Source organism: Chelonoidis abingdonii, chromosome 1 (assembly GCF_003597395.2).
Source record: "Chelonoidis abingdonii isolate Lonesome George chromosome 1, CheloAbing_2.0, whole genome shotgun sequence".
NCBI classification, from domain to species: Eukaryota; Metazoa; Chordata; order Testudines; family Testudinidae; genus Chelonoidis; species Chelonoidis abingdonii.
This window is the reverse complement of record NC_133769.1, coordinates 341393884-341407083: the sequence shown is the minus strand read 5'-3', so window position 1 is coordinate 341407083 and position 13200 is coordinate 341393884. Positions and strand designations below refer to the sequence as shown.

Below are 13200 nucleotides of genomic sequence, written 5' to 3'. Positions count from 1 at the left end.
GTTAACGAAGAGTAAACATATCCCCTCAGTTGAGCTATTCACCGTATCATTTCTGGATGGTTCTCCCTGCCACCAACCCAGTCGTTATCACCAATATCTTATTGGAAGTCAGCTTCAGCCAGCTGTCATCTAAATCCCATATATGGCCAGACTCTGGGCAAGTAGAGACTCGATACTGCCAAGGTCCTGTGAAAAAGCTGTATGTCATCATTGACATCATTGCAGTCCTAAACAGCATGCATTCCTCCACTAGTTGGCTCACATATGTGTTTAAGATAAGAACATAAGAACAGCCGTACTGGGTCAGACCAAATGTCCATCTAGCCCAGTATCCTGTCTTCCAACAGAGGCCAATGCCAGGTGCCCCAGAGGGAGTGAATAGAACAGGTAATCATCATATGATCCATCCCCTGTCACCTATTCCCAGCTTCTGGCAAACAGAAGCTAGGGACACCATCCCTGACCATCCTGGCTAATAGCCATTGATGGAGCTATCCTCCATGAATTTAGTTCTTCTTTGAATCATGTTATAGTCTTGGCCTTCACAACATCCTCTGGCAAAGAGTTCCATAGGTTGATTGTACATTATATGAAGAAATGCTTCCTTTTGTTTGTTTTAAACCTACTGCCTATTAATTTCATTTGGTGACCTCTAGTTCTTGTGTTATGAGAAGGAATAAAGAACACTTCCTGATTTACTTTCTCCACACCAGCCATGATTTTATAGACCTCTTTCATCTCTCCCCTTAGCCGTCTCTTTTCCAACTTGAAAAGGCCTAATCTTATTAATCTCTCCTCATATGGAAGATCCTCATCCTTGCTTTAAAAAGCCCTGCACAATCCTAGCTCCTGCCTGTTTCTCTTCTCTGTCTCTTCCCTGACTCTCCCCATTCTCATCTGTGCCACCTTCGGTGTGGTCCTGTATAACTGGAGCTCTCTCCCAGTCCATTATACCTCCCCACTGTGGTCCTTGCTCTAATTCAAATACCTCTTTCAAATTGTCTCCTCTTCCACCAGACCTATTAACTCCTGTTCTTCACGCACTTTGGAATGAGAATTAACAAAAGAGCCGAGAAATTATTTTTTTAGAAGGAGATATGAGAGATATATGGCAAACTTCACCAAATGCTTTTGTTTTTCCATATTTCTCATCTGCTTGTTGCCTGCTTAAATTGTAAACTTATCTGAGTAAAAGCATGATCTACTTACACTTTTTTACATAAATAACTAAGGAGCTTTAAAGAGTGCTTGAGTTTCTTCAATTATTTTTAAGTTCATTTTAGCTGTCACTATCTCTCTGTCCTAATTTGTGCGGTTAATGTGTGTATGTCTAGAGCCAGTAGATATGTTTTGTCAATAAACATTTTAAATGCTAATAGAAACACTGAGGTAGATGGAAGTAGTATTTCCCAGAACTTTTCTTGTATTTTTAAAGATAAGCTAGGCAAATGAAACTATAGAAATATCATTTTCTAAACTTTTTTTTTTACTGCCAAACATATTTAGTAACTAAAATTTTTATTTTCTCCACGTTGAGCTTTTTCAGAAAACAGAACACTAATGTGTACATTTAAGATAAAACCCCAGTGAGTCTTTCTTTAAAAAAAAACAAAAACAAAAACCAACCAGATCAATCAGGCAGGAGCATAAATCAACTTTTTATGGTTTTAGAAAATAACAGGGAATAAAAAAACATTAAAGAATAACACTTTTGTATAGGATGCAGTTGTGCTCTCAAGTTTGCAAGCTTAGAACTGATACTAAGAGGAATTTTTTTTCATCTGAATGTTCCACGACTAGGACAAATGGTGAGAGCTGGTAGTGTAGACGTGTACTTGGTGTCTGGTACCATTATACTGACACACGGCTTTCTGGCCAGGTGGCAGGGAATGGACCAGACTCCAGACTTCAAGCAAGGATGCCAGTGTTGGCCAGCCCAGAACTTCCTAGGCTATATGTCTTCACTGCCATACAAGGTGTGTGTTTTATAGCAAGATAGCTAAGTCAAGTTAGTTATCTCATTTTAAAATCCTAGTGGGGACAAGGCACTGTAGTGTTACTTCAGTGTTGCTAGTCGAGATCTACCCCAAGTAGGGAAGGGACATAGTGTTGACCGCAACTAGCTTCGTTGAGGTAAAAGCTCAAGTTAGCTATCTCACTGTAAAAACACACATTTTTGTAATGATGACATAGATTTTGGCTCCAGTCAACATTTTTGATCAACTAAACTTAAAAAAGGAGTTCCTTCCCAAAATCTTAGGAAATTATAAACTATCTTTTGTTAGTAAGTGGCACTGCATAGAGTTATGTAAGTAATCAGAAATATTAGCTTATTGTCTATATTCAAATTGTTGAATAAAGTGACTTTGGACCTCTTTGTCTAGAAAGACACTGGTATTCTATGTACTTGGAGGTTAATTCTGATAGACTGTCTTGTCTTAGGCCCTGAGCCTGCATTGTACATCATCTCCACAAAGCCCCAATAACCTCCGGGGTTCTATGTGGATGTAGCGGTCTATCTGTATGATGCATAATGCAGCACCACCACCATAGGCCCTGATTCAAGAGAGTACTTCAGTACATATTTGAATACTGTCCTGAATTGGGTTCTCAGAGTGAGAGACTTCTTGTGAGTCCTTTGGCAGAATGTTTCTTCATGAAACAGCGTATGACTGTCTCTAATGTTCTGTCTTTTCTGTGTAGCTGAAACTTTTGCCAAAGCATAGAGTTATGTTCATCAGAACTGCAGCTCACATTTACGTGGTTCGGATTTGATGAAGAGGTTGTTTGATATCATGTATTGCTAAGAAATGTGAAAAATGTTATGGAGAACACTCTAATGCACTACTTTCAAAAGTGTCTAGAAAATCTAAACAAGAGGGGATCTGAACAGTTGCTGTCAGTGAAAGGGTGCCCTATGTGGTTGAATTCTGGGTGGCATTCTGTCTGGCAAAAGAACGTATAAGACGCAAAATACGTTCATTAGGTTTACTGCAGTGGTAACATTACTGTTTCAGCTTTATAGGCACCGCTGTTACAAATTTTATGTGGCTTCTGAAACTGCATATCTAAGCTCTTTGTTGAGAACAATAAATCTAAGTTAAATGTGTTTATTTGTTTAATATGTGGTGAAAACAGTGTTAATGTTACTAAGAGGTTCGTGCTTTTCTATTAGTTCAAATGTGGGAGGAGTTTGAGTATCAATAACTGGAATTTACACAGTACAAAATATTTGTTTATATATGTATGAAAAAAATAAAACAAAGTACTCTCCCCACTGGCAACAGAACAAATGTTTAATGGATTTGCAAAAAAAGCAAAATGTAAGTTGTTTTTTCACCCAGTCATAGCAATAATTATTATTTTAAAAAACTATTTGTGTCCAAGGCCCTCCAAAATGAAACAAGTACAGAGAAATCAGTCCATGGCTATAGAACCCACTGTATCTCTTGCAAATTTTTTGTATGACTCCAGTGCCCTAAGAACATGTCCTTGTACCTAGTACAGAGTTATACTGTACTGCACTAAATTACCATCTGTTCTTTAAGAGCTGACCCGTGTGGGTGCACATGTGCTTTGTGTTCCCAGGACCAGAAATTCTTCAATAGCAGTGTCTGTTGGTCTGCGTCTCGTCATGCTCCCAACCAAGGGCATATAGTGCAGCATGGACCAGCTGTCTCTCCCGTTTTTCTCCACTTGTGCTCTGGAACAGAACCTCCTGTGTCCATCCTCTTTCCAGCATTCCTGGTAGATTTTCAGACCTGTGAATAATTGTAGTTTTTATATTTAGATAGATTAGTTAGTTCGGGGATCAGGCTGTCTCTTCCCTTTGCTCCCACACAATTTGGGGAACCTATCATGCCCAAAGTTCCAGGCTTCAGACCCTGCCTGGCCTGCCTACAGGTCTTCCCAGTGAGTGACCTGCACGAGAGCTGCCTGTACTGACTCAGGGAAGTGCACATCCCCTTGAGGTGTGGTATCTGTTGTGGTTTTATCCCCCACACACCAGGCAGTCTCGGAAGTTCAGACTCTAGAGACACCTTATGGAGATATCCATGAGGCCTCACTTGGCCCCAGGGCCCTCGCACTCCCCATTTAGCCAACCTGAGCCTCCAGGCAGCATCTCTCCAGCTCCAGGATTCATTGGTGGTTCTTCAAATGATGCTTTTCGCTTATTCCACTGAGGGGTTACGCATTCATGCCATGCATCTGGAGTTGGAGAATTTGAAAGTAATACACCTATACCCTGATATAACGTGACCCAATTGAACATGAATTCGGATATAACACGGTAAAGCAGTTCTCCGGGGGGGCGGGGCTACGCACTCCGGTAGATCAAAGCAAGTTGGTTATAACGCAGTTTCACCTATAACACGGTAAGATTTTTTGGCTCCTGAGGACAGCATTGTATCGAGGTAGAGGTGTATCTGTTGGTCCATGCATGCACTCTGGCTTGCCTCATGCTTCCATCTGTGGCAATAAAGGACGGGGCGGACTGACTACATCTTCAGTTTCTTCTCATTACCCCATGGTCCACATCGGAACTCTCTGTCCTTGCCTCTGATGCATGTCTAGAAACAATAGTTGTACATAGTTTTTAAACAGTTTTTACAGTAGTTTACAAGTTTTATTTCTTTTCTAGTTTTTAAAAGTTTCTAATAGTTACCAGCTTCAGTTGTTTTAGATAAACTTGGGGTTTTCACACACCCCCACCACCCACATGCAGATACCTCACTATGCTCAGTTTCCTCCATACCCAAGCACTCTTCTAAACAAAGGCACGAGGAAGGAAAGGGTAAACCTTCATAAAAAGAGGAATAAATCACCTTACAAATGCTCACATGGGATTTCGTGCCCTGGATCGGGTGCGTCTGGAGCTCACAAAGAAGAAAGGCCACTTCCTATGGTGCCAGGAGCAATTAGTGTCTCAAAATTTTACTCTGAGGTGAAGTTCAACTCCAGCACTAAGCAGACATGGAGGGGACTGTTCTTCATCTACATGAGCGGTACCAATCCAGCAAGTCCACCGCTTCCAAGATGGCATGAGCAGGTCTGGTTTAAACCCACAACACCTACTAGCTCTCCTCCAATGAGAATTTGATAGGCTTCTCGAGCATCTAGAAATTTTATAGATCCAGAAGCTCCAATCTTCTCACATCTGATTCTTCTGAGAAACATCCCAGCTCCATCAATGTGACGTTCATTGGTCCTGAGCTCCAACCATTAGATGGAAGCCCTAGCACCGTTGGTGCACCACTTACAAGCTCCTGTCCCTGGTGCATCGAAGTCGGGTCATCTGGTGCTGTCAGCCCCAGCATTTGAGGCTGATGACTCCTGTTCGTCAGCCAAAAGTGATCGGGTATCAACAGCAAACTTGCAAAGAACCATTGTCCTGGCCGGAGCTTCCAGAGTTACCTGGATGTCTTTGTCTCATGGCGAGCCACGCTGTTTGTCAATGGATCAGTGTACCCACCTCCATATTCATATGATTTTGGCCACTGGATATATCTGGGCTGCTAAGATCCATATTTTCAGGCACCAGAGAGGAGCCACAGTTCTTGCAGGAACCTTTGACTGATTAGGAGCAATCTGAACTGCAAGATCCACCACCAGCACTTCTTGTTCTCCCCAGATGAAGTACTGATACCAGCATATCCCTTACCTCCAGAAGATTACAAGCAGTAGCTAGACCTCCTAAGGAGGATTGCTGACTCTTCAGATCTTGCTAGAGGAGGTTCAGGAACCTACCCACCAACTCCTGGACATCGTCTAGGCTACAGCTCCCGCTAAGCTGGCCCTTCCCAACAATGAGGTCCTATGGAGCCCACTAACAAAATGTGGCATATGGCTCAGAGGACTGAGGAAAAAGTACTTTGTTCACTCAAAGGGAGCAGAATATTTGTTTTTCCAGCCCTAATCCCAACTCATTAGTGGTCCAGGCAGTAACAGAGCAGAGTAGACTGCTCCAGTCCAGGTCATCCTCTCTGGACAAATACATGAGACTGAATCTTTCTGGCAAGAAGAATTTCTCCTTGGCTGACGTATTATTCCGCATAGTGAATTATCAGGCAGAACAAAAAGTCGCCAGTATATTGTTCCTTAGCTACTCAAGACTTCAGCTCCAGAAGGGATGCCTTCCTCGTGCAGTGGTTGGACCTGCTGATGTATTCCTTCCCTCCCATACCTTTGGTACCTTGCATCCTCAGGATGATCAAGCTGGACAAAGCAGCAGTGATCCTGATAGCTTCCTGGTAGTGGAGACTATTCTGATTCACCACTGTCCTATAGTTGGCCTCTTACCCATGCATTCACCTTCAGCCATTTCCTTACCTACTGTCTCAGAACGAGGGCAAGACCATCCACCTCAGTCCAGCTTTCCTCTTTCTGACAGTGTGGTTTTTAGATGGACAAGGAACATAGGGCAAGACTGGTTATAGGATCCATTCTCTGCAAGGAATTGCTATGCCACCAGTTGGAAGCGATTCTCCCTGTGGTGTCAGCAGCACCACTTACCTCCTGAGAAATTGGGAATCCCTCTAATTCTGGATATCTTCTCTCACTGAAGACATCTGACCTGTTTATCAGTTCCCTAACAGTACATCTGGCAGCTATTAATGCCTTACATCCTCCGGTGAAGAACTGCACTGTTTTCACCCATCTCACTACGGTGACCGTCATAATGTAAACCTGTCCCCACTTATAAAGCTGAGACTCATCCTTTCCACTTTTACGAGCTTGCTATTTGAACCTTGAACCTCCTGCTCCCTTTACATCTATCTATGAATGTAGATAGCTTGGAGGACTGGAAGCCCCACTCCCTTAATATACACAGGACTCTGGTCTTCTACTTACACAGGACAAAACCTTTTTGGAAGTCTCCAAGGTTATTCATCACTATTGCTGAAAGAATGAAAGGGAATGCTATCTTTTTCTCAAAGACTCTGAATGGATTTCCACCTAGGTCTTCCTTTTTATGATCTTATAGAAAACCCCCTCATCAGGGCCCATTTGATTAGAGTATAAGGAGCCTCAGTGGCTTCTCTGCAGGGAATCCCTCTGATTATATATATATTTAGAGAGAGAGAGAGAGAGAGAGAGCGTGCAGCTTGAGGCTCCATTCAGACCTTCACCCGGCATTACACACTAGTTCAGGCTTCAGCTGGAGATGCTTCCTTTAATTTAGTGATCCTCCAGTCTGTGGTGCATCATACTTCCTCACACCCACCTTCTAATTGAAACACTGTTTTGGACTCATCCATAGTGAATACCCCTGCAAATCAGCACTGTAAGAAGAAAGGAAGGTTACTTACCCTCTAGGAAATGGAGTTTCTTCAAGATTTATGGTCCCTGTGGGTATTGACATTCCACCCTCATTCCCTTTGCTCAGGTCCTCTTTGGATTCGCAGTAGAGCAGGAACTGGAGCGGTGTTTGGTCTGCATTATACCCTCAGTTGGGAGCATGAGGAGGTGTCTGGTACAGGTGTTGACTAAAAGGCACTGCTGTTGATGAATTTCCAGTTCCAGGAGCACATGCGCACCCGCAGAGAGGTAACACACATCTTGATGTTACTGTCCTTTAATAGTGCTGTTTTCAGCCATAGTAAAATTTATTCACTAAGTATTTTGTAAAATAATCTTTCCCTACTTTCACTGCAGTCTACCCAACACTCAGATGTTATTCCAATTAAGCCCCAAAAATAATGCAACAGATGTTGTAAGGGACACTGGTATTAGAGGAGCTTTTGTCTTTTTAAAAGACTAGAACACCTGCAAAAGCAATTCAAGTCAACAGGCTGCATATTAATCAATAGTCTAAAGTTAGTGCAGATCTATGGAAATTACAGTTCTTCCACAGTTCTTAGATCAGAGGCCATTTTGAATATTCCATTCATATTTTGCAATTGAATTTTGTAACCTATGTGGCTTGTGCATACAAAGTGTTAAGCAAACATGTTGAAAATAAACTTTTTTTGTGATAACTGTCTGTATGTAGAATCAGCAGTATATTAAGACAACTTACTGGCTGAGCAGGGGCAAAGTTATTACTGAATTCTCATAAAGATTTGAGAAAACAGCTTTTCTAGTTAAAACTAACAGCAAGCAACTGAGAGACTGAAAGACAGAGTGAAATTAATGGGTGACCCATTGCAGATTACTAAATGTTATGCATTAATGAGTAAGGGTCTGATCTTGAAAACAGAGGCACTAGCATGAACCCCTGATTGTGCCTTCCAACAGGATCTGATGCAGGATTGAGCCTGAAATTTTTCACCAATATTATAAAACTTTGTTTATATCCTGAAACAAAGGGGTTGATTTCTCTAATGCAGTTTAGTCTTAATTAATTTCTGGTTTTCTTATTATAGCTGGAGTATAGGCCTTGGTGTGTATATAAATGATTAATGGACCCCATCTAGTCAGGTTGTCAATGAGGATTGAACCCAAATTGTGCATCTGAAGACATGAGCCTTTATTGCTTGAGATAAAAGACGTGTCTGTGTGTTTGCTGAGAGGCAATAGGAGACTCTTAAACCTTGATATGTGGTGTAACTACTAGAGTGGGACTTGGGTGCTATTCTCAGAATCAAAGAGGAGATGTCTGCATCTTCTTATACTCAATAGCACAGTGGTTAAGGTAGTCATCTGGCATGTGAGAGACCTAGGTCTCTCTCCCAGGTGAGCATCCTAACCCCCAGGGTATTGGTTATTCTAGGGTGGGGTTGCCTCTGTCTCTCTTCTTGAAGCTGTTCCACTCTGTATAAATAATTATTCAATTGGGCCAGTGAGAGCAGAGCGAGAGTGACAGTTGATTATGGCGTTCACTGGGATGGGGGAATATGCCTGGGTTCAAGTCACTGTTCTAATGAATATTTATTTAGTTATACAAAGTGGAATAGCTTCAATGTGAGAGAGGCACCCTCCTCCCCCCCTTCCATCCCCGAGTAGCCAATAGCCTGGTGGTAAGGGTACTCATCTGAGGAGGGGATTTGCTCCAGAGTAGGAATTCAAATCCAGGTATCCCACATTCCAAGAGAGTGTTCTAATTGCCGGACTGTTGGGTATAAAGGAGCAATGTAACCATCACTTCCTCCTAGATTTGGGGAATCTAATCCTGTGTGTCCATATTTCCTTTGCTTTCATTAAAACAAACATGCCCAAAATCAAAACTTTTTTTTCTGAAATTTTTAATTTGCTGAAAATTCTGAAAAATTTTGCTTAGTCTGACCCAAACTTGTTTGGAACTGTCAACAAACCAAGAAATGAATTATTAAAACAACTCTACTCATGTAAAAAGTATGATGAAACTAAAAGGAAAAGGCTCATTTAAAAGAGTCAGTTTTCTAAGCTCCATTTTGAACAAATTATACACTTTGACTATCCAGTGAAGCTGTTAAAAACTTGTGTAACTGTAAAATAAACAAACTTGAAAAAGACCAGCTGGATAAGTTACAGAATACTGACCTCATTTTTTTTTAAAGTAACTTTATCTAAGGAGTTGACAGATCATTTTGGTCTTGTAAATAATATCCAAAATTAGAATTTTATATTAACATAGTGAGTTTTAAGCCTTTATTTTCCCAAAGGTAGTTAGAAAAGCTTGACATAGTTACAAAAATAGGAAGAGATCAAGCCATAGTAATCTCAGCCAGAATTTTGTCAGACTTGTATTTTTGCATCTAAAAGGTCAGATAGTTCAAAATAAAGAGCCGTTTTTTAAGCATGAATATAAATAATATATAAATAAATAATATATTTTCTCATCAGCCTGTAAGTAATTAATACTTGTTCTAACACTGGTAAATCTTAGCAGATTTCAAGAAATGTGGAGTAAGGGTCTAATATTCCTCTTTCCTCAATGGGAAGTGCTGGTATGTAGACACAGGAGCTCTTTGACACAGTAACTTCAGTGCAATCAGTTTATGTCCACACTTCACTAAATGTGATACAATGCTCACACTTTTGGAAATGAGGTGTAGTTGAATCAAGGGGGAAATACTTACTGACTAAATACAAGCTTCAGTTACTCTGTAGATCAGGGGTCAGCAACCTTTCAGAAGTGCTGTGCCGAGTCTTCATTTATTCTAAGTTAAGGTTTTGCACGCCAGTAATACATTTTAACGTTTTTAGAAGGTCTCTTTCTATAAGTCTATAATATATAACTAAACTATTGTTGTATGTAAAGTAAATAATGTTTCAAAAATGTTTAAGAGGCTTCATTTAAAATTAAATTAAAATGCAGACCTCGCCCCCAGACTGGTGTCCGGGCAGTCTGAGTGCCACTGAAAATCAGCTCGCGTGCTGCCTTCGGGACTCGTGCCATAAGTTGCCTACCCCTGCTGTAGATGGTACCTCCGGATAGGCAAAACAGAGGTCCATGTATCCATCTTTTCCTGTATTAATTCATCTTTTTTTGATAAAATGCTTTGCTGATCTCTTCAGTCAGATGTGAGAGTTCCTGCAGCTGAATACTTCTCAGATATTCATGTTGCAGTTACAGCCACTCTTTTTTTGACCAAATGGCAAAGGAGGCTTAGTCCCCACTACCGTTAGACTTCTCAAGAAAAAACAAGGACAGAGTTCCTTTTTTTAAAATCAATAAAGCTGTGTTAACTGTTTTTTTCCTTTTTTCTTTACTCCTTTCAATTTTATATTGATTCTTCAGCCAATGTAGAGATGAAATCTGGTCTTCTTTCCTGTCACTTTAGCACCATTAGCTTTTGCGAAGGACATCTGAGACTAGTTTTCTTGTTTGGTTGGTTTTTTAAATATTAAATCAGATGGTGATGCTGACTGTGTGTCTGTGACCAGAGCCTTTAAGTAAAATATTATTTTAGTTCATGGTTGTATATGGAGCACTGTTTAGCACAGTACCACAGAAACGGCTGCTACTTAGATCTCAGACATGGAGGCTATTCCGGAGATCCACCAGCCTCCATTCCAGTTCAGAGTGAACATATGTGTCTACACCACAAGTTTGCTTGTGACAATGTGAAATGAGGAGTGGCAGAACATTTTAGACTAGTAAATTCAATCAAATGTACTTGGTAGATACATGAAAAGGGACAATTGCCGAGACCACAGTTAAACAAAACCCCTTACCAGAGCCCTGGCAAAGAGGCAATTAAATAAGACAGAGGAATATCTAGCCACACCCTGCACAACTGAAATCCTTGTGTAAATGCAGCTTCATCGCTGGGCAGGGGGCCTGTAACCTGAGCCCTGCTGCCCAGGGCTGAAGCCAAAGCCTGAGCCGTGGGGTGGGGCACAGGCTTCAGCCCTGAGCAGTGGGGCTCAGGCTTCGACTTTGGGCCTCAGCCAGTCTAACGCCAGCCCTGGCGACCCCATTAAAATGGAGTCATGACCCACAGTGTGAGAACTACTGCCAGACTGATTCCCCTTCTTCCTCTCCACCTCCACCCCCCACAAGTGATACCTCATGCAAAGTCCGGCTCAAGAGACCCAGAAAGGAATAAGTCTACATGTTCTAAAGATTCATTAATCTTATTAACCTACCTCCTCTTAACTCCACAACTGATCCCACCCTTTCCCTTAGAGAATCAAGGCTTTCTCATTTGATCACACTCTGTCCCTCATTATAGCATCAATCATCCAATAAAGAAACAGTTCAATGTGATTTAAAGTGACCAATCACACAGCAATAAATAGTGAATAACAAAAGCACTCAATGAACAGTTTACAAACAAATTTAGGCCAAAATTTATTCATTTGAAGTAATTATTTCAACAGTTATGAGAAATCAGTCTGTTCGTAAAAATTCCCAAAAAAGAGAGTGTAAAATTCTTTGATTACGTTGTTTTCAACCACTTCTATTGGTAATTGGATTTTAGTTTGCATGTGGGTGGTGTCAAACAACAATTTATTTACTTATATTAATAGTTACAGTTAAGTCATTGTAATAATTGGAGAAATAGCCTGAGCTTGAATTCTCTTTAATGTATTGAGCAGAATGGGGATTCTTCCTTTGACTTTAGACATCTAATAACTACAGAGACGTGTATTCACTTATACCCTGAAATGCTGATGATGTGCCTGAAACATCGCATTGAATTTATTAATGTGCTCATTTCTTGTTTTTTCAGGAGTTAGCTCTCCGTAGCCAACTTCCAACTATGGAACAAGATGGTGGCTCTCAAAATCCAGTGTCATCTCCTGGAATGGCTCAAGACCTGAGAACAATGACTACAAATAGTTCCGATCCCTTTCTTAACAGGTTTGTAGGAGTAGCTACTGAAAAAAATTAAGATTCTGTTTAGTATGTGTAATAGTTTATTTTGAACATCTGTCTGTGCCAGAAACTACAGCTGTAATTGAATCTTTCCTTAAATGGCAAGTGAAGTAAAAGTTAAGGATTAAAAGCTATCTCCTCTGGGAGGAAGTAAACTGTTCAGACTTGTAGAAAGGATTCTTATTCAAAGTCGTAACATGTTTCCCTATGCATAGTCTGTTGACTAACAGTCATCTTATAATTACTGACTCAGAAGAGCTTGTGAATAGCTTGCTATGAGATCAAATGAACTGTGAGGCACATTTACGACTACACTTGGAGGTTAATTTTAAAGTTTTTTCACATAGGGTATTTAGCTTGGCAATATTTTCGCTGAAATAGGATTAGTGCCAGAAACAGTGGTGGGATTTATTTTAAATACCATATTGTTTAAAGTTCATTTGTTTGTTCAAGGAGTTGGCATGTTGGATTGTGTTTAGGCAAAGTATCAATGAAGAAAGGAGAAATCTGTGTCTAGCAGATTTAAGGAAAATAAGGAGGAATTTTTAGAGTATATTATGAACAAAAAGCATCCTGATAATGTCACTGATCCAGTAGTAGATTGAAATGGTAGAATTATCAATAATACTGCACCAAAAGTAGAAGTGTTCAATAAATATTTCTGTTCTATATTTGAGGAAAAAACAGATGATGTAGTGCTATCATATGATAACACAGTTTCCATTCCAGTAGTATCTCATGAGGACATTAAACAGCAACTACTGAAAGTTAGACATTTTTACATCAGTAGGTCCAGATAACTTGGATCCACAAATTTAGTTCCAGAAGACTGGAAGAAAGCTAATGTGCTAATATTAAAAAGGGGGTAAAGGAGATGACCTAGTAGTTATAGGCCTGTCAGTCTGACATCAATCCTGGGCAAAATAATGGCGCAATTGATATGGGACTAGATT

The 13200-nt window shown here is 40.5% G+C and overlaps 1 protein-coding gene across 8 annotated transcripts in view; it reads left to right on the top strand.

Moving 5' to 3' along the window:
* Window positions 1-13200, top strand: part of YAP1 (Yes1 associated transcriptional regulator) — a 167394-nt gene that overhangs the window by 136409 nt on the left and 17785 nt on the right. For all 8 annotated transcript variants that reach the window (XM_032762878.2, XM_032762871.2, XM_032762872.2 and 5 more), the window contains one exon: window positions 12102-12232. In XM_032762878.2, the coding sequence (XP_032618769.1) occupies window positions 12102-12232 (131 nt within the window). The remainder of the gene's footprint in view (window positions 1-12101; window positions 12233-13200) is intronic.